The 21,624-nt window shown below is 49.6% G+C and overlaps 1 protein-coding gene across 4 annotated transcripts in view; it reads right to left on the bottom strand.

Moving 5' to 3' along the window:
* Positions 1–509: 509 nt before the first annotated feature.
* RPH3AL (rabphilin 3A like (without C2 domains)) overlaps positions 510–21,624 on the bottom strand; it is a 40,373-nt gene continuing 19,258 nt past the window's right edge. For all 4 annotated transcript variants that reach the window (XM_074889912.1, XM_074889910.1, XM_074889909.1 and 1 more), the window contains 4 exons: positions 15,873–16,047; positions 9,098–9,211; positions 8,459–8,641; positions 510–1,704 (listed from right to left, as the gene is read on the bottom strand). In XM_074889912.1, the coding sequence (XP_074746013.1) occupies positions 1,670–1,704; positions 8,459–8,641; positions 9,098–9,211; positions 15,873–16,047 (507 nt within the window). In that variant the 3' untranslated portion in view covers positions 510–1,669. The remainder of the gene's footprint in view (positions 1,705–8,458; positions 8,642–9,097; positions 9,212–15,872; positions 16,048–21,624) is intronic.

The raw sequence follows: 21,624 nt of genomic DNA, 5'->3' as shown, positions 1-21,624 counted from the left end.
CTCAAAAAGCCCACATCATCCAAAGGTTTTGTTTTCATTTTTAAAAGGGCAGAAACAGATCACAGAGGAAGAGCTGGAAGGATTTTCCCAGCAATGTGCCATAGTGTGTTAGCTGGAAAAGCAGTAAGGGAACGGTCCTCTGTTGGACCATGTTCATTTAGAAAGAAAGTCAAGGATTGATTTCCGATCTCCTGTTAAGAGTGTTCCAGCACCCAACCTCATTTATCTTCATACTGCAGCCATTTGTAAGAGCATATACTACACGCACACACAGCTCAGCAGCAAAGGAGAACGAAACAAAAGAGTAATAACCAAGGCAAAAGGCTGACATTAACAGGCACAAATTGCCTTTAAACCCATGATTTCAGAGGGAGCTTTTTGGAATCGTTTGTTTCTTCAGCAAAAGACAGGTCAGATCCAAAGCATTTAATAAAACCCACAGACTCCTACTTGCCTAGTGTGGGTTTTGTTCAGGCCTTCAAAGATCTAATTGCTCTAGAGATGCCAGGTAATTTGATTTTTCTCATCTGTCAGGCCTTAGAGGGAAATTGTCCATCCCAGAGAATAAGCAGGACCAGGGCACACAGCTTTCTACAGCCTGACTCATGATGACACCATCACAGTCAGCCAGATGCTCAAGACTTGCAGGAAAAAGGTAAAACAAAGGCCGCTGCTCATGCAAGAGAGGACAAGGTGTGCATGTGGGAGGAGAATCTGCAGAACTTAACAAGATAAAGTAATCTGAAAGCTTTTATCCAATTTGGGTACACAAAGGCAGCCAGCTGGGCTGCAGGGTGGTGGGTGTTCTCCCACCAGGAGCTGCAGCACACACACACTGCCCACAATCCTACTGCCAAAGCATCACCCTCACCACAGGACACACAAACTGCTGCACAGCCAGGAGGACCAAAAAATTCATAGTAAACCTCTTTGAGCATTTCTTTACTAACTGAAGTGTCTCCCTATCACAAAGAGAGACCTCAGTGGAAATGAACGGGAGCACAACTTCACCAGCTGATTCAGGATGCCCCCACCAAACTCAGGCCAACTCAAACCAGAACAATGATGACAAGAAACACAAGGGTGACACCCTGAGCCCATGGAAGTCAAGTGCAAATCAGAGCCCTGGTCTCACGCTTGGGATTCACAGAGAGAAACGCACCCCCGGGCTGAGAAGCAGTAGAAGGGCTGCAGTCTCCTCACACCCTATTGCAGGGATATAGGGGTGAATTTCCCTTTCTTCTGAACACTGCAAAGCCAGGACTGCGAGGCCAGGAGCTGAACCCAAGGCTAGGCTTGGCAAGCCAGGAACAACGGAGGCAGCGCATGTTTCTTCAGCTCCAGAGAGCACTCCGTGTGCCCTTTCCAACACGCACAGGTCTGGACCCCACGGCAGCACCACACGGCATGACACCCCTCTCCGAGCAGCACCCCAAAACACACGTCAGTCAGCAGAAGGGGAAACCAGACCAAACCATAAACCAGGTCAGGGAGGCAGGGAGGACAGGCAGTTGCTTTCCTGGGTGCCATCACGTTGCTGCTAATGCCTGTGCAAGACCCGGCATCATAAAGTCACCACTGGCAGCAGTTGTTGTCTGGAGTGAGGTCTGCAGGAGTGGGCAAGGGGTGAGTGCTGGATGCAGGCAAAGCAGCTCCATCTTCATCTCTGTCAGCATCGCTTTCTGGTGCGGACGCACCGTTTGCCTTCAAAATACATAAAGACAAAAGTTTTATTTGGAAAGCAGTGAAGGGAAGAGACTTGACAAAGTTATTTTATGTTGCTTTTACATGCTCAGTGCCATTTTAAGAGCTTCCTAAAAAAAATAATGAAGAGAACGCTTATGCATCATTACTCCACAGTCTGTCAGCAGTCAGGGCCCATTAAACTTTATTAAAGAAAGAAAAGACAGGGGGAAAAAAATGGGGAAAGAAGGAGAAAGAAGGAGTTGTACTTCTAGAAGTGGTCCCCTGGTACATACTTCCCTCAGAGGGCTAAGTCAGACAGAAAGCCAAGCCTCAGCTCTCAGGGGTTTCCAAACCAGGTGACAGCATCCATGTGGCACCGAGCAGGTCCTCCAGTGACCCTCCTGCCCTCCGTGCGTCTGGGCCACGGCCAGGAGCCACGGCTGAAGGTAATCCTTGCCCATGGCTGGGGATGGGTGCAAAACAGCAATGCTCTGCTGCAGAAGGTGCTCTGGCTCACGTCAACTAACCAAACCTGAGACAATCTTTTCAGCAGCCCCTGGTGAAACTCAGGCTCTGAGCATGGGACTGGCAATGGGGAGTGCTCTAGGGCAGCAGTGGGTCAGTACTAACTTCTCTCCCCCTTCTCTGAACTGAAGGTGACACAAATTACTTTGACTCCTGGAGAAAGAACAGGGGATGGTTCCAGTCACTGCACCATGTGAAACGTTCAAGGCACAGGGAGTCCTCCAAATTCCTCCCATCAGCTACTGGCCAATGTCCCAGTTGAAAGACAACCTCCCGAGCCATAAAACCTCTCAATTTGTTTACAAAGACTCCTAAATCCAGACTTTTAAATTCTATATTACTGACTTCCCATGCTCTTTCCTTTATGCTTTGTGCAAAATGCTGAATAGAAAGTTGGAAGTGCAAGGAGTAAACGTATCGCAAAGGGCAGAGAACAAGTCTAAGGATGTGAAGGCAGGAGGCCAGACAGGCTGTCTGATCAAAGACCAAAGCACAAGACCTCTGCAGTGTGAAAGAAGGCACAGAAATAGGAGTTTCATCTTCAGCAGCAAACTTGTTTCCAGATATATTGAGTGAAAGAGGCAAGAGAATGAGTCTTTGTCATTCCTCTATTTTCAAGGAAAAAGCTTTCAATTTAAAACTCCATAAAGAAATACAGAAATAGTGAAAGTAATTTATTTTTTAGGTACTCAAGCCTTTATTCACTTAACTTCAAGGCAGACTTAAAAAAGCTGAAACTGTTTTGGTTCGACCACTTGAGGACAAAAATATTTTAATTCCTTAAAACATGGAAGGGGGCATATGCTTCTTCTGAGGTTCATATTTACAACTGCATTGTATCTAGAATGCAAACCTTGAATCATTTCCTAATGCTGTCACTACCCGAAGACATGTTTTATTTATAAATACAGCAGGACCATTCGGTGCTCTGCACTACCAATACAAGAAGGCAGAGACAGCTCAAAGCTGCTCAGCCATGAAGGCACAATTCAATTTTTTCACTTTGTGGAAGAGGGACAACTCATCCTCCTTGGCAGCAGGAAAACTCAATCCCGTGGCAGTAAGCTTTGAGCAAAGGGAGGCAAACAGCAGTGTCCAAAGGTTGATGAGACAGCCAGTGCAGGAGGCAGAGGCTTGGAGGGGAGAGGCTGAGTGTGGGTGAGGGTCTTTCCTCCACATCTGACCCTCCCTTCCTTCCTATCCCATGCCCTCAGTGCAGGCAGAGACCGAAGGCAGAGGGAGGAGGAGCAGGGATTGCAAGCACAGCTCCTTTGCACAGTCACCCACCTATTCCACCCCACTGCAAAGGCAGCCCTGGAAGACTACGTTGTTTGGCTGCAGCTCACATGGACGAGGGAACAAGCAGTCAGAAAACATTTAAGCAACTTTCTCACCAAGCGCAGGAAAACAGAAGTCACCTCCCCAAAGACTGCCATGAAGAAAGTCATTAAAGAAATTACTATCCCATTTGGAGCCTAATTACTGTTAGGACAGGTTTTTTTCCTACATGGAATGGAGTAGTTAGACCCACTGAAGCAAAATGTTACCTTCTCATCGTCCCTGAGGGAGCAAAACAGACATCTGAGAGATGGGAGGGAAGGAAAAAAATAAGTTAATGCTTTAACTTCAAAGATGCCCTGAGAATTTCCTGCCACAAAAATAATGCAGAATGGCTCTGCCTGTCTCATATATTAACAGCTTGCATATTTATGAGCAAAACTTGATGCCTACCCCAGCCGGGGAGGCACTGAGCCACAGAGAGACTGACACCACCTCATTTCTAAATCCAGTCAATTCCTGAAACACAGGGCATAAGTCTCTCCAGATTAAAAGAGCTGGAAGCAGCATTTCCTGCTCATCTCTCTCAGCTCCAGACCCTTTTCTCAGCTCTCTCAGCCTCCCCCAGCTACAAAGCAAGCAGCCAAGGGGAGGTATCCAGAAGCCGCAGCTTCAGCACGCTGGGAGAAGGGTCCAGGCTGGACCTGCTGACCTCTGGAGGTCCTTCCAGCCGGTCTCACCCTGTGACTGCAAAGCACATTTCTTATACCCCACCAGGCGCTGCCATCATCGTCTCAGCTCCCAGACTCAGCAACACCACTGTTTAACGTGGCTCTGTTTAACTGCCAGCTGCTGTACTGCTGTTTAAATATTAATGATTTAGACAACACACTGGAAAACAGACAGAGATGGGGAGACTGTGATTTGCACTTAGATGTATGCTACTCATTCACTAGCTTACCACGTGGCTGTTTCTCAGACCTCCTCTTTTAAGCACAAATTAAGAGCCTTCTCCAGCCCCAGAGCCCATGCCAAGCTCACTCACGTTCCCTACCAGCAAGCTCTTCAGGTGACCCACAGAATACCACAAAGGATTGACCCGTTCCTGAGACAATGTTCTCAGAAGACACTGAGGACCCATTACCTGGGACGCATCAAAGTAGAACTTGCTACTGATCTGAGGAGATGCCTTTTGCTCTTTACTCCCTGAAGCAGCCAGGTCCAAGCTCAAAGAAAAAGCTCTCCATGGGCTAATGAAAATCACTGTAAGATATTGATGATTTCTTTGTTTAATTCTGTTAATATATTCTTTTTCTTCAATAAAAATGTCACCATTAACAATAGCAAGGATTTTGCTCTTTTTTAACTGAGGCACCTCTTAACTGTACAGCCAGAACGAGGTGAGTCACCTCCCTAGCTGGGGGCAAGTGAGGGGAAAAAGAAAGACTGTGCTTCTTTCCTGCGTGCAAATTTTACTCTCTTCAGAATAAAAAACTGTCCAGAAAAACCAGAGCACGACCTTCCTCTTAACAGCTATCATGTCAGAGTGGGCATCTCCAGGAACCAGAGCTTCAGAAGAAGAAACACCAGACCCTCAGAAAACGACGCTTTTGAAAGGGTTTCAAAGCAGGTGGTAAAAAAAAATAATAAAATTGACAGCCTCTCAACTCACCACTCTCTTCTGCAACTTTGGCTCATGGGCTGAGGTTGCCTAAATCCCAGTGCAGCTCTGACAATGAGTCATTTTATGACAAACCCCAGGCTTCATTATCTGCCTCACCAAACCCCAGCCGGAGCCGAAGCAACACACTGGAAACGTACAAACCCTTCTTAATAGCTCCTTGTTTTCCCTTGGCCACATGACCATGCTGTTGTCTTGGCCTTCAGGCTTAAAGAGCTGAGGACTATGAGAGCAGGTGCATTTGCAGCACCACTCCCTAATTCCCTGTTCTGACTGTGACTTGGGATTTAAGGATGTTAAAGTGTTCTGCAAAGTCACACTTGAGAGCAGAATTAGAGCAGAGGTGAGAAAAAGAAGTGAAAAGAAAGTCACCGGTAGAACACTTGAGGTGCTAATATGAAGCAAAAATTGCTCCCAACATAGTGTTATAAAGTTGCAGAGCCTTTCAGAAAAGCTATAGCAAAATCTCCCTTTAATGTCCCCATTCTGCAGCTGAGGATCAGCAGTTTAGAAAGGATCTTTGCCCCTTGCTCTGTTTTTTGGGTCAGAGCAGAGAACAGGGACTGTCCCACAGGCAGGGAGATGCAGTAAAGAGTTTTGGCAGTCTTGACATACAGCACCCATCGCCTCCACCACTCTTCAAAGAGACAAACAGCAAGAACAGCCTCTGCTTTTTGGCAAACAGTGGCATCCAGAGGGACCCATCATGAAAAGCTCCTCACAGACAGACGAAACTCTGATCTAAAGATGGGAAGAGGCACTGCCACCTACCCCAAGGCTCCCAGCATTTGCACACCCCAGACCTCCAGCATCTCAGAGCACGTGAACCCCTCTGCAGAGCAGGACACTTCCTAGGGGACTGAAGCACTGCTTTTGCTCTTTATTTTCTGCTCTTGCCAGGCTGCTGGCAAAGCACAGGGGCATTCAGTATTGAAGCCTGCTGGATGTCTGATTGGCTCAAAGCACCTGCTACAGAGCTGCACAGAACATGAGACCACACGAGTCATATGGCTGCATAATGCTGATTACTAAATACACATGTAATGGATCGTGATTGCCAATAGTTCACTGCACAGATCACATCGTGGCAGCATCTCTCCAGCTGGGCACTTTAAGTGCTCTCAGAGTAAACGAACGCCGACCGCGCTTACCCCTGCTGCTCACTCGCTGCATGGAGGCGAGACCACATCCCAAACACATCAGAGGGAAAACAAACTCACTTTCCCTCTCTCCTCCCTACCTTGAAGTGCTGAAGATGACCCACGTTGTGGGACAGAGCATACACCCATGGCAAACACAACATGGGCACATCACGTGCCTCCCACAACATGCTCAGGTTCCAGCTTTGCCTCCTTGCAGAGACCTTTGGTAGTCTCAAACACCGCCACACTAGCCCCGGCCAGCACCCATGTCGTGGAAAGGCGTAGGGCACAGGGCAGGCTCAAAGACAGGCCAGCCTCTCTGTAGCCCATCCAGCCACCTCCTGCGGTCGCAGAGCCACAGCCGTAGTGTCACCTAACTCCCTGCGAGCCTGCAGCAGCTCAGGAGGATGCTTGGCTGGTGGCTGGTTCCCTGAGATGACACGACACAGAGAACTCTGCCTGCTGCCACTCTCCATCAGTTCCCAAGGCCGTGCCCACCACCAGCTTCGTTTCCCCGCCAGCAGAAACAGTCACTGCCATCCCCCTGCCTCCCTCCCCGGCCGTGGAGCCCTTCCACCAAGGCACTTGCTGCTGCAAGCACCACATCTGAACAAAACAGCCCCTTCTGCAGAAAGACTGGGACACAAATGACCCAGACATAATAGAGATCTTTACAGATACTCTCTAGTCAGCCAGCCTGGCTTAACCTCCTTAGCAAGATCCTCTCTGCATCTCAGGGACTATTTTAACTGGGCTCATGAGATTGCTACAGTTTGGGTTTTTTTTAATATATGTCCATGCTGCCTGTCATTTATAGCTCTCCCCTGCCTAGCAAGGAGAGATGGCACTGGAAAGCGCTGACCCCTTGTGCCAAGCTTTGCATAGAAGGTTTTTAGCAGGAAAAAGGCATTTTTTGCCTCTGAGATCTTGTTTGCACAGTCACGACCAGGCAGCAGTTAGTTCAAACAGCTGGCAGGAAAGCTCCAAAATGCTAAGTGCTGTACAAACATGCCATCTGTCCAGGTGTGCATCCATCCAGACTTCAGCATGGCCACGCAGCACCAGCAGAAGCAGCACCCAAGGGGCCACACCTGGTATCCACTACCACCTGCTTCGATGCCGCAGGACAACCTGCTGCTCTGCTCCGGCAGGCACCAGAGCCAACCCACAACAGGAATCAGCTGTCTCTAACGCCACAGCCAATGGGGGCTTAAAATAAACCGCCCAGGCCGGGGCAGCACTATAATCCAGAGAGAGGACAGACAGAGCAGAAGTATCACTCATCTGATTTGCTTTGCAAAAACTAAAATTAAAGAAAACCGCAAATCCCTGAAACTTGGGGAGAGAGGGAAGAGCAGAGAAACAATTTTACGCCGGCTATTTCTAGTGGGAAGTGTGGGGAGGGGGACTATGACTCCATGTTGCACTAAAGGATAAACCTGTGCTCTCTAATCCAATTTATGCCTCAACATGCACAGCACAAAACAGGCTCAGGAACAAAAGGAGTGGCAGTTCACAGGGTGGCAGGAATGCTCAGGAGGGAGCGGCACTAAATGATAACTTAAGGGGTTATTGAATAGATTAGCGGGAACTGCAGAGAGAACACATTTGCATCTCTTTCAGCTGCTCCAGATCAGATGCGAGAGCAGCCTCTGCTCCTACAGTCACTTAATTGTTCCAAGGTTGTTGAGGGGGAAAAAGTGTCTTTTTTTTTGCACTGCAGAGTTGTAGGAAGAGCCATGCTTGGCTTTAAGAGCCATCTAACATTAGGAAAATTTTTATTCAGTCTCATAAAGCTGCTGGACTTCTGCTTTGCTTCAGTAAAAGCTCAGTCTGTTCTGCTGCCTCTGCAGGGCAGACAGGAGGCCCCGGGCCTTTGCAGAGGGACAGACTCAAGCTACGGCTGCTCTTGGAGGTGGGTGTAGGCAGCTCCCACCCCAGATGATTACTCATGTTGCAGAATAGATTCTGCATGGAAGAGGGAAGGAGCAAGCTGTAATGCTGTGACAGCATCTGCCATGAGGAAAGCAGCAGGGAAAGGTAATCCTGGGCCGCAGCTTTGCCAGGTGTGCCTCTGAGAAAGCTGTGCTTTGAGGGGAGTCAGCCCCAAAAGCATGGATCTGCCCGGAGAGGAGGTTCAGCTTACCAGGGACTCTGCTGCCAACATCGCTGTCGCGCCCGTCCGCCGGCTGGTCGCTCTGGCAGCTCTCCGTGGCACTGAGGGCAGCCCCTGGCTCACTGCCCAGGCTGCTGCGGCTCCCCGAGAGGGTAGGGGAGTGGGTGCTCCCCAGCGCCCTGCCCGTGGCCTGGCTGGGTTCCCCGATGGGTGCTGCAGGGACACAACAGAGAGATGCTGCTGTGGGAGGGAGAAGTGGGTGTAGATGCTGGGCCAGGTCTTAAAAGAGCAGCAGCCTCCCCACTCCCAGCCAGGCACCCTCAGGAGCAGGGTCAAAACCCAGTTCCTTGCTCTGCTCCTAAAATGGCGCCAGCGGTTCCAGCACCACAAAGTCAGGAGTGAGGAGCTGGCTGGAGACATGCTGCCAGGCGGCCAGGAGCAGCTCCCAACTGCAAGGGCAGACCCTGAAAGGCTGCAGGCAACGGGGTGACCCACTGATACTATTCCAGTGAGAAAGGATCAGATCCTCGCCTGGCACAGCTACAGCCAGTGGGCTGCACCGGCATAGGGCAGGAAAGTGGCTGAGCCAGAACCCACAGTACCAAGAGCCAAACATTCAAGCACTTTACACTTCCCACCCTCCAGTCACAAGGAACAGCAACTCCTCACCCAGTCCTGCTCGGTGCTTTCTGCCTTGTGAGCCTTTTGACCCCGGTGATAAGGGCCTGTCATCCAGGCTGGAGGAACTGAACTCCGAGTCGCTCTCACTGTCGCTAGAAACCACTGCAGAAAAGATCGAGGGGAGGAGAGAGACAGTTACTCACAATGTTCATAACACTTACCAAAGAGGGTGCCAGATGGATCCAAAACATGAACAAATGCTGACTCGCTGATCACATTCTCCGTCTCCAAAAGGAGCCCTACCTGCAGTTCCCCCACAGCTGTTCACTGTTCCTCTTAAACATGATGTGCTTTTACTTTTTACAGATGATTTATAACTCCACCGTACACTCTCCAGTGGTGCCAGCACCTGAAGCAGATGCACACACCACCAGTGCTTCTCTCCTAAACCTGACTGGGACCATGGAGACCACACCACTGCTTTGATGCTCAAAGCTCCCTGCTGCAAAGCCAAGAGCCCTGCAGTGTGGGAGCTGGGCTCTGCTCCTGCTGACCCCCGTGCCGGGACACCAGCAAGCCCCCTCCTCCTGATGTTTGCTGTCTCCCATGCAGGAGTGACAGGCTAAGGGCTGGGCATGAGGCTGGTTCCTGCTCTGCTGCATGTGGAGGGGTCTGGGCTGCACCGTAAGAGCATCCACGTTTGAGTAAAGTGGAGAGAGGGGCTGGCTTCCTCCAAGCTGCATTTCAAGTGCAGCAGAGCCTCTATGGGAGCTCCAGGGTCTATGAGGAAAACACCAGATAAATACTGAGCACATCAAAGAGCAATTACACAAAGAACCAGCCTTATTTGCTCATCGTCCAGTCAGCACTCATCCCTACCAGCACACTGCCCAGAACTATATTACTCCTCTGACCCCAAGGCTTAAAACACAAGGGTCGCTCCTCTTCCTCAGGGAGACTGTTGCCCCATTTCAAGGCTGCTTTTTTTTCCTTCTTCCCCCCACCTGCATCCTGGCCCTAATCGTGCTGCTTTCCACCCTCCATAGTTTCCACAAGAGCTGAAGGAGCCTCATTTTGCCAGACGCAACTTCCCAAATTGGCAGGTTGCTTTTACTTTTCCATGCGATTATGCAAACACCTCTCCTGCTTATACCAGTGTAAAAGGTAACTCGACTGCCAGCTGCTCTGGGTAAAATGAGAAAGGTGTTTTTCCAACTCCTGGGCTTTTGTAATGGCCTGATCTCAGAACAGAAATGATGGGGCTGAGGAGGAAGGTAATGGGAAAACGACTGTCTTTTGTTTGAGCGATTGCACCTACAGCATTTCTCTGTCTGACCAAGGCAGATACCAGCTCTCTGGGCAGCTCAGAAGCCATTTTACACAGTAGGTCACAATTCTTGGTAGAAAGTAGAATAGTGGCTCATGTGGGACAGAGTAGGCAACACTGCAACCTACAGCCTCTACTGTAGAAAAAGGGAGTCCCCAACTATTTCTTTATATTCATCGATATGTATTTATAAGCTCCTATTCACAGGAGAAATGAGTTCCCCATTCTGCTACTGAATAAACCACTTCACCCTGCGCCATGTTACTCGTAACGCCCAACCTCACGGCGCTGCTGGGCGCAGGAGGGACATGGGTGCAGAGGTACAAGGTGACGATCGTGGGGTAGCAGAGAGAGCTGTCAGTTCATCTCTCTGTATCAGCCCTAAAATTCACTATACGCAGCTCACAGAGCTACAAACCCTTTAACACTGCCCAGGGCAGGAGGATGAGTATCCCTCCCCTTGCACAGGTGAGCACAAGCTGTCAAGTATTTCTGCCAAGGACCTCTGCAGATGCTCCTGTATTCAGGCAGCGATCTGTACTACACAAAGTATTTTATTAAAACAGAATAAGTATATTAATACCTAAAATAGCACTCTTCTGGAGTTAACATCTCTGAGGATATTAAAGCTGGCTGCCAGCGTTATTGCAAAGTGTTATTGAAGTTGCCTGGCCGTGCTGCCGGGAAGTGCTGTGCAGGGGCAGGCTGCCAGGCCCCCTCCTCACTGCCCGCACAGCCTTTCCCTGGGGAACCGGCTCCTCCTGCCCCCGCAGCCTTCCCCTCCTGGCACCACCAGAAACCGGACCTCTCAGCTGCAGGGAAAGGGGCTGTGAAGCTGAGTGAAGCCCCGTTACAAGCAGGGGGGCTGCACTTCTGGCTGAGAGTCCTCAAAGCAAAGGTTTGGCTTTGGGTTTTGCTGTCTTAAAGACAGCTTCACTACTTCCCCAAAACACCCTGGGAGAGGAGGGAGACTATATATAAGTACTCTTAACAACAGCCCATACATACCAGTATGTATTTTTTTTGCTCTAAAATCCAAATCTCAGCTGTGAGAATGATTCTGATGGTCTTGTTGCCCAATTCCCTCAGAAAATGCACTTCTGTCCCACTTGGTCATCATCCTTTTTTGGCCTCCTGGATTCATAAAAATCATCGCTTTAGGACAGCTCCTTCCTCCATGAATCCCTTAAAAATGCTGGAAGTCAGGATTTATTTGGAGAATACCCCAGTGAATCAGTGGAGGTGACTTTAGCTGCCTTCCCTTCTGCCATTCAGCAGTTCAGAGAGGACCAGCACAAGAGGAGGAAAATATTAATGACACGAAGGCACTCGCACCACAGCAGCAGCCCTGTCTGCTCTCATTTCCTCTGCTGCCAATAAGAGTGTATTTTACCCACTGTGCCAATGTTTCCCTTTAAGGTAATTTTTCTCCCAAAACTCCCAGACCTTCTGCTGGCACTTTCCAGAGCCCAGAAGTCATAAATCTGGTGTTCCAGCAGTTGCTGATATATCAATAAGAGTCGTTGGACAGCTGTACTTTCAGAGAACGTAACAGATTTATCCCTCTCCATCTCCAGCTGACTGAAAAAAAGCTCATAAAAAAATATGCCGAGATAAAACTTGCAAGAAAAGCAGTATTCCCACAGGGAATGGGTCACTCATGGAGAGCCTGAGCCTTCGCAGCTGCTGCCAGAGTCTGCGATTCCTCCAACCATATGGTTCAACCTCCAAACCAGAGGTACCAGAGCCCCGTGGCACTGAGAGCCACAGGGAATGGTGAGGGGCTGCTGGGATGCACCTAACCCAGCAGCAGAGGATGTGGGGAGCCTCTGTGGAGGCCAAGGGGAAAGGAGCACTTGGCTGGGGTTGAGCTCTACTATTAAACGCGTGCATTTGGCACGGGCATGCCTGCGATGGGAAGTGCCAGCCACGTTTCCGCTGCCCATCGCAGGGCAGAGCTCAACCCCTGCACACACAAAGCCTGGCACTTCTTGCAGTCGCCAAAAATACAGAAAAAGCACATGGGCACACAAGGGCACCCTGCAGCAACAGCTCCGGACATCTGCACACACCCAGCGCAGCCAAGGTGTGCTGGATGAGCAGGCTGAGCATAAGCCCTTGAGCACACACCTCCCCTGCAGCACCTGTCTCATCAGCCTTTGCAAACACAACCTCCGGGGAGTGGGGAGGCCAACAGCTCCTGGTCACTGTGGGTGGGAGGGTCGGAGATGAAGAGTTTTATTACAACCCGAGTGTCTCACTGAGTGCAGCGCCTATGCTAGATCTCACCCAGCATTGCCCACAGTTGCAGCAACATCTCCAAGCAGGAGGAGGGGACTGGCCCCAACTGCTCTCCCGTTCAGAAGCAGCACACGTGCAGCGTTGGCACTGCCCCGACTTGTAGAGAAGTTGGATGACCCCCTCGGTGACCTGCAAAACATTTGCCGTGCTCCAGCACGTTCCTCTCTGCTCCATCACTCCGGGATTTGGCCTCCAGCACACAGAAACCGGACGAACCCGCTGCATCCCCCTGCCTAGCCGCTGCTCCTGTGCCTCCGACAGCGCTGAGCCCAGCACGTCGCATTGCTTGGCAACAGGACTAGAGCACATTGCAACAGGAGAAACCACCAGAGACCAAGCAGAGCAGCAGGCAGCCCTCACGCCAAACAGTGCAATAGCTCAGGGATCACACTTCTTTCTTCCACCCAGATGCTTTACATTGTTTTCTGCAGAACTCAGAGTTCGGAAGAAGGAAAGCCCTGCTGCTTATTGCTCCCCACCCTCTGATGGCCCCGTCCTGCCTGACCCAGTGCAGGAACCCACCCACATTCCACCACATGGAGCAGAGCTGTTCCCCAACACAAGAAATATTACTGCTATTCTCCTCACGACAATACATTTGTGCCTTAACTAATAGCAGGGTTCCCATGGCAACTGCTTGTTTATTACAGAAAAACTAAAGGCAACAGCAAATCCCAGTGTCAGCGAGAGCAAGAGAAATAATGGGTGTGTAAAAATAAAACTTCTTCCTGGTGGGTTTGGCTTTTATTCCAAGAGGCACATTCCTGTGGTCCCTTGGTCCTGCTGCCTTCCCACTCTCCTGCAACAGGAGCGGCCAGTACCCAGGGCCTGGCACTGATCCCTTCCTTTTGAGGAGGAAAAAGGGACATTTGAGTCTGTCCCATTCCCGCAGAAAGGCAGCTCCTGGCACAGAGGATGTTGAAAGGACAACCACGGCTCCTCTCTTCCAGGCTCTCCGGGGACTGTGCCAGGACATGGCTGCGCCTGCGCTGGTCCCACCTGACTTGAATCCCATAATAGCTGAGAGATGGCTCCTTCAGCACCTCAGGAGGCAAGCGGTGGGGTTAGAGACGGCTGGCCAAGATAATAGAAACCCCAGCGAAAGCAGCCTGTCAGAGTCAGGCACGTTAAATGCCAGAGCTCATTCCCAAGAACATCCTGCCAAACAAGCAACAGGGCTTTACTCCCTGCCGAAAGGATGTGTTCAAATGAGGGCGTACGAGGTGTGAGCTGACAAATGCCATTGGCCAGGAAGAGGTAAGGCAGGCTGCCTTGTCAGCCATGGCTTTGTAAAGCTCAGTCCAGCTGCAGATTCACACCAGCAATATCACAGCTACATCATCTCCACAGGGGAAGGTGGCTGCCCTGCACATTCAGAGGTTTCAGATGACGAACAGCAGAAGTGCCAGCACTGACAGGTGAAAAAGAGTTAAACGGAGGGGTGAGATGTACAAGTTCCCAGCTTCAGGAATGAATTACAGCCCACAGTGCCCATTGAAAGCTGTCCAGAGGACAGGTGGCCTAACAAAGAAGGGCAATAAGGAAAGAAAGCACCAGAAAATAAAACCATAAATTAGTATTATCCAACCCGTAAAACAGCAGCCAGCCAAAAATCAGAGCACAGGGAGAAAGGCAGCACATCACCCACATCGAAGCTTACCAAATGCCACTTTGCTGTCCTCCACCTGCTCCTTTGCTGCTCCTGCCAGTATTTAGGGGGAGGCCTTCTCCCAAAACAAAACTCAACTAAAAAGCTGAACTAAAAAGCAGGCCAGGTCTGGGCCTAACACCTTTGACTTGTAATGCTTTCTGTATCATGTGAACTGAAAATACCTCATCAGTCGGTTCATTTGCTAAGACAACTCCTTCCAAGCGTCTCCTGGAGGGAAGCACAAGCATCTACTTTGATCTAATTTGTCTTTAATTGGAAAAGTTACAGTAGGTCTGGGAGTGCTTTCCTAGCTGGGGCCTGAAGAGAGTTTGTAAACCAGACTCTCCTGAGTCCTCTTTATTAAAAGGTTATTTCCCCCTGCACTGTTGATAAGATTTATCTTGATATGGAAGAGGGTATGCTGCTGGTACACTGAAGAGGTCTTCTCCAACTGAAGGGATCTAATAGCAAGAGACAGAAGGAGAGAGAGACCAAGCAGTTCTTCTAATCCACACCAGAGAGAAATGAAGAGAAATCAAAGCAGACTGGCAGCAGCTTTAATTCTGCAACATCCATCCGTCACTGTGCTAATGACCCCGAGTGCTCAGCTCCTCAGTGCCAAGCTGCCGTTTCCCCCCAGCTGGTTCTGGGCGCAGCACTGAAGTGAGCACACAAGCAACAATGGGGTGGGCAGGTGGAAGAGAAGGGGGGAAAAAACCCTACAAGGCAGCGCTGTGAATGGGATCTGATGCAGCAGCGATCCAAGATGCCACATGTGATACAACAGTCTACTTCAATCAAGGTCTACCTCAAAGAACAGGGATGTGAGTGCTGAAGCTTAATAAACCTTCAGGCTTGTGAGTGCTCCAACCCCAGCCCTGCACAGGGCTAAGTTAATCAACAGCTTCTCCGAGACACATTTAAAGAACAACTCAGCCTTGAGCTCTCCATGCTGCAAACCTCAGCCCCCTCTCCAAGGCCTGGGGAAGGAGATCCACACTTTGCCAGTCTCAGCTGCTCAGGGAGTGAGGCACAAAAGGACACGGCCAGCATCAGCTTGCTCCTGCCCACTGACTGGAGAAGAGGATCTCTGTCCACTTGCTCCAGGCTCCAGGAAGACCCCAGGGAGATGCTGGTGGTGTCATTTCTAACCCACCTCAAATTGACGTGAGGTATCTGCCCAGTGGGGCTCTGTAGAGCAGCAGAAGCAAGGAGCAAGCAGCCCCATGGAGGGAGTAAGACCAGCCTTTTGTCAACCTTGGATGCACAATGATGTCCATCAGTGGCACCATCCTACGTAGTTCAGGAGGAGCTCCTTGGGCTGCGACTGCAGACAGGTGTCTGCTTCACAGCTCATCCCTCCCTTGGCAGCCCCAGCAAAACAGCAGAGGCTGCAAGGAACAGAGGAAAGCAAGGGGGGACTGAAGGACAAGGAGTCTAGGAGGACTGGGGCTAGTTTGGGCCACCAATGTGCACTTAAGTAACAGTGAAACCTGAAAAACATACCATAGCATTAAAAAAACCCAACCCAGCAGATAACCAACCTTTTCCCCTGGCCCAGGTGAAGGATCGGCTGGTCCCGACGCTCTCTGCCTCCGGCACAGCTGGTTCACTTTGCCAAGGCTGCGAGTGCAGCTCGCTGGGTTTGCTGCTGCTCTTCAAAGGTGTGATGTACTTGGGCAGCCCTTTGTAGAACCACGCACCAGACCTCTTCCAGACCTGTTAGAGACAGACACACACCACCTTAAGCCTGAGTTTTTATAAGAAGAGAGCACAGCCAGCACTAAACGGGGTCCCCATCAAGCTCAGCCCAGCTCCCGCTCTGAGCTACCTTGACCTCACTCAAACACAGCAGGGGCAAGCCTTCCAGCTCAGAGACCAGCAGTTCCCTTTCACTCTGCAACTACCACAGCATCCCAAATTCCTCCCCACACCTTGTCAGCCTAGCTTCACCTCAGTCCTTCTTCCACCACTAAAAAAAAAATATCACAAATTCTAATGAGCAACAGCCACAGATTTGAGGAGGAGCAGAGGGTGATTGTGCAAACCACAGAACTGCTTATATTCTCCAGGTCAGGACTAGATGTTTCTCTGATGCCATGCTTGAGTCAAACATGTGTTCCCAGGCTTACTACAAGGATATCGGGATGAAGTTCCCTGGCCTGCACTAAGCAGCAGGCAGTTCAGCTTCTGCATCTGTTGCTTTCCCATTGGGAATCCACAAAAAGAAAAAGCTTCCTGGAGAGAGCTGGCACATGCCATGGGTGGCAACAGCCCCAGGCACATGCTCTGCTTAGAGTAAAACAAGTCTTGCCCTGGCTGGAAGGGCAGCAAATCCTGACAAGTCTCCTCCTGGGCCAGGTCCCTCAGTCTGGGTCTCTTCTGAGAGTCAAAGACCAGCAGCAGCTGGAGGTGCAGGTGGCAACGCCAGGACAGCAGAAACGCTGCCCCATGCCATACTGAACGGCACAACCTTGATGTTCATTCCACAGAGCGATTCAGGCTAAGCCGGATCATTTAATGAGCGTGCTTGAAAACCCCAGAACAGGAAGAACCATACTCAAATAACCTGAATCTGCAGCAGGAAACAGACTGCGAGCGCTAAACTGTAATATCTCCTGTAAGAACACTCTCTGCTCTACAATTCAGTTTTAATGCAGCTTATGATGAAGGAGCTTTATTAAGTATATTTAATATAAAGCCTGTTGTGAGCCAGAGGAAGGGAAAAGGATGGCAGCTCAGAGAAGGAGAAATGGCCTCTAAAAACCTAATTCTTTTGTGCCTTCCAGCAGTCTAATAATGAGCTAATGAGACAGCCAGGGCAAAAATAAGTTAATATAGTAAGAATATAATTTTCTGTTTCATGCAGGGGGGGTAGAAACCTTGCACTTCCATTCAGAGTGAAGGAGATAATCAGTGTTTCTACTCCAAGTTCCCAAAGCATTTTGCATATAGTACCAGCATAATGACAACAGGTGCAAATGCAGATATCCCTAATTACAGCAATACGTTTGCAATTTGCATTTAGGGCTTAATCAAAGCAGAGGACAGTGACAACACCTGGCACTCATGAGAAGTTCTTCTTATGCAGGCACAAAAAGCAGGACACCACTGTCACCATTTCACTGATGGGAGGAGATTGCTCAGCAGGTTGTCTGGTTCCTAGACCAGAGCCATCAACACAGAGAGCTAAAAATCTGTGTTTGGGGTCTTGAAAGCCAAGTGAAGGCGATTTGAACTCAGAGAAGAACCTGGTAGTATGCTCTTTAGAAGAGGAGCACCCAGCAGAAGAAAACACAGCATTGTTGTGACCCAGAACACATGTCAGTTACTGTAGGAGTGCAAGACAGATGCTCGTGTGCACCACAGAAGGATCTAGAAACCAGGAGGTGAGAGCACCCTGCAATTACACCATTTTCCTGCTGGGTAACAGCCCAGCAGGATGATGAGTCTGCCATCCAAGCGAAAAGCTGGGAAGCCAGTTCTCCAAATGAGAAAAGACTGCAAGTTCTTCTTCTACAAAGGGGCCCTTGGCAGGCAGCTCCTTCACCAGCATGCAAACAGCCAAAACAGTGACCCAGCCAGTCGAGGCACAAGCTGACAGGGCACCTTCTGTCCCCTCTGCTAGCACGCTGGGACTCCGCAGCATTTGGTACAGCTTGTACAACAGCACACGTCAGCTCAGCACAGAGACCCTGGAAGGACGTGCTCTGCTATCCCTGCAAAACCAAGAATCGGGAAACACAACATTTTTTCAGTCTGGGACAGACATCTCCACCTGGAGCTTAGCCCACTGCAACTCAGGTAAACACAGGCAATGGAGGAGCTGCAGGCTGGGCAAGCCCTGGTCTCCCTTGTCTCAGGAAGGCAGGAGGCCTTGGGAGCAGCGGCACAGGCAGGACACAGCGGGCAGGCCAGGGACCACCGCAGCCACGGGGTCTGCGCCCTGAGCAGCGCCATGGCTCGGGGAGGGCAGGTCAGCCCCTTATGCACACTGGGTAGCTGGGCCACACGTAGCTTCCCTGCACAAACTGCCGGGGAGGAAGCAACCTTTTCTTGCAGTCATTCTCTGAACAGACCTTGCAACATCTGTAATTTAATTTGAAGCACTGAAGAGACCTATTATCTTCAGGCGAACTACAATTTAGGCACACCATAAAACCAATCAGACACAGCAAGGATTGCTGTAAGAAAAGGCTGGTCACCCCCAGGTTTCTCACTACCCCAAAGCAAGTCCAGTTATAGAAAGTGTTAACGATTTAATACACCCAGCTCTGATGTAGTAATACTAGTATAAAATTGAGTCTATGCATACATATTCACTTTGAATTGGTGCTTCTAATAGAGTTTGGTCTCATTACCGCAGCATTGAAATTGATTTGAGATCAGCTCTAAAATAGCTGCAGCAAGATGTTCTCCCCTATGATAATTTAGTACCTCTGCTCCCCCCAGGTTAGCAGCACGCCCCATCTGAAACAATCGCAGCTCACGTCCTGTTCTGCACATGGGCACACAGGTCAGTTTTAGCATCCATGCATCAAAACAAATCGATGTTGCTGACTGCTATTGATGGTAGTTTCATTGATCGCAAGAGTGGCCTGACAGCAAAGTTCTTGCTTGATTTTAAATTAATAAATCTATAACAGGACTTCAAGAATAAAACTACTGTTTATTAGCAGGAGTTCACTCTTTCCAAGGAGGAGAGAGTTTTGGTCCCACCGGTCCTTTTGGCACATAAGGTGAAATCCAGCCCCCATGGCAGCCTAAGCTGGAATTTCATCAGCAAGCGGGACAGCCAGCCCTTTCCAGTCTCTTACAACAACCCAATTTTAAGTAACATTGATCATCTCTTGCTCTGAGTGCTTGACAGAGAGGAGTAAAGATCTGTATCTGCATTACACCAGATCAGGATGGGGTGGCCCAGCGTGTGGCTCAGGACAGAGCTGCCACACCACAGTTCACGGGCTGCAGCTGTCCCCAGCCCACTGTTCTCAAACTGGCCCAGCTAAACACAACCAAAATCCATGCTAAATATTGACTTCCTTCAGGCTCCTGTCCTTCTGCCTCCCCTGACACCTAAACTACCCTAAAGCAAAGCAGGGGAGAACACGGGGGAGAAGAGCTACTTTAGCAACAGACTCCTTTTTTTATTACTTCAAACCAATTTAACAGCCATGGCCATAGCAAGTCCAGAGAGCTCAATGTCTTTTATAACCCTGACAATATTCCTATTAAAGTTGCATCAAGCCATCATTATAGCTACAGGATGAGACAGTCAAAAGCAGATGCGTATTTTTATCTAGCACATTCAAGTGCAGCCTGTAAATGGGACCTAACGGAGAAGCCCTGGTGAAATGCACGTTACTGCTCAAACTTCTCCCTCCTCTTTCCCTTCTATGAATATACAAGTGCTAAAACAACTCCTAAACGGAGAAAACATTAGGACTTGCCAATGAAGGGATGGATCAAGGCTGAAGGAATCGTAACAAACACTTGCAGCCCCCCCAGAGTTCGCTCACCAAGTCACAAGTCCCCTAACCAGAGATGCTTAGAAAGGATCTTTGCTGCAAAGCCACACTTTGCTCTACCACCTATTTCTCACCACGCAGTAGCTGTTCTCATTCTGCAGCCCCTTTCCTTCACAGGGCTGTGCGAGAGGAGAACAGCTACCTTCAGCTTCCCAGGCTGACACCAGCGTTACCGGCTCAATCCCCCAGCAGCCAAAAGGCGGGGGAGCAGGTTCTCGTGGGCCTCAATGCTGAATGAAGAGAAAGGCACCTGCAAACGCAACCAAGCTGGCAGGACGTCATTGCCATTGTCCTCACGCAGCACATGCCCACACACTCACTTTTTCCCAGCTCTCCACCACGGCTCTGGCACACTGCAAACCACTGGCAGGGAGAAAGAGCAAGCGCTCTTCAGCTTCGTTATTTGCATTCATCTGCTTTTCCATAACACAGAGATTTCCAATTACATTATTTACAGCAATCTGTTGTCAACTCCCACATTCAGCACTTGAGGATGAAGAAAATTAAAAGGCAGTAAAATTGCTATTCGGAGCTTTGTTTCCGGAATAGCAAAATCTATCGCACCTCTGACCCCAACGTTTCTCAAGCTGCAATGGCTGCCAGCCTTCAGCAATTTATCATTCCCCTCTCAATCAGGCCTCTTTTTTTGCCTGTGGCTCTATTCTAGAGGACACTATTTTGAGTCTAATCACTTGCTACCACCCCCCAAAAATAATATGGCAGGCTATTGATGAGTTCTCTGAATTGCAAACAGGTGCACATCACTTTGATTCAATCCAGAGTCACCCAAAATAAACACTCCTCTCCATCAGTATGGTATCTCACCAAGAAATCATCATGCCAGCAGGAATAACCCTGGGCTATGTGGGTTTTTAATGTTCAAAATCGTATGAGTGTATATGTGAAAAGGGAAGCCCTGGGGGCAAAAGGGGAGGAGACAACTCTCTTCCTCCAGCACAGTAATCTTCTTCCTCTGCATGGTTTATTGTGATAAACCAAGAAATGCAGCCAGCCATGAAAACGCCGTTTAGCGAAGGAGAAGAAATTAAAGGGAAAGTGTAGCAGAGGGGGCAAATTAAAACTTTAACAGGTCCCTGATAGCTGACACTCTCTTTCATATTCAATGGGGTTTAAAAAAAGCTATCTCCCCCCACCCTACTTAAACTGTTTTCATTATCACTACAATTTTGGATGTGTCAATTCAAATGTAAATGTGCGTGAACGCTTCCAAGAGGATTTTAATTACGATGATAGCATCGCTAATTATGGACATAAAAAAAAATAAAGTGGTAATTCAGGAAGGTGCTTTGCAGAACCTGGTGGTAACAGTCAAAACAAGGCTGTGCAGAGAGGTAAATGGCTGGGCAGGGATCTGACAAAACACAGCAGGTCCCATTTCCCCTTCAGGCCAGGAGGTGACAGGCTGACTTCAGCCACATGTGACTAATTTAACATGGGCATTGCTGCCCGAGCTGTTATTAGGCTCACGTGCTCTGCCAGAGGCCTGGCAGCAGGGAATCATTCCAGCTGTACACAGGCCCACCACAGCTCCTCTCAGGCAGTTTTGCTCCTCTGACAGTCGCTGCAATAAGCCCATTTTGCTGGAGGACTTGCTCCCTTTCTGCCCTGCGCTCTCATCCCTGTGGGCGCGTCACTGCTCTTCATTGCCAAGTTAGCGAACAGGCTCACTGCAAACCTGTGGCCAGCGTTTGCTGCAATCAGGGATCAGTGTCCCTGATCATGCCATGGGACTTCATACACATGCAGA

Source organism: Strix uralensis, chromosome 20 (genome assembly GCF_047716275.1).
Source record: "Strix uralensis isolate ZFMK-TIS-50842 chromosome 20, bStrUra1, whole genome shotgun sequence".
In the NCBI taxonomy this organism is placed as follows: domain Eukaryota; kingdom Metazoa; phylum Chordata; class Aves; order Strigiformes; family Strigidae; genus Strix; species Strix uralensis.
This window is presented reverse-complemented; position numbering and strand designations above follow the sequence as displayed.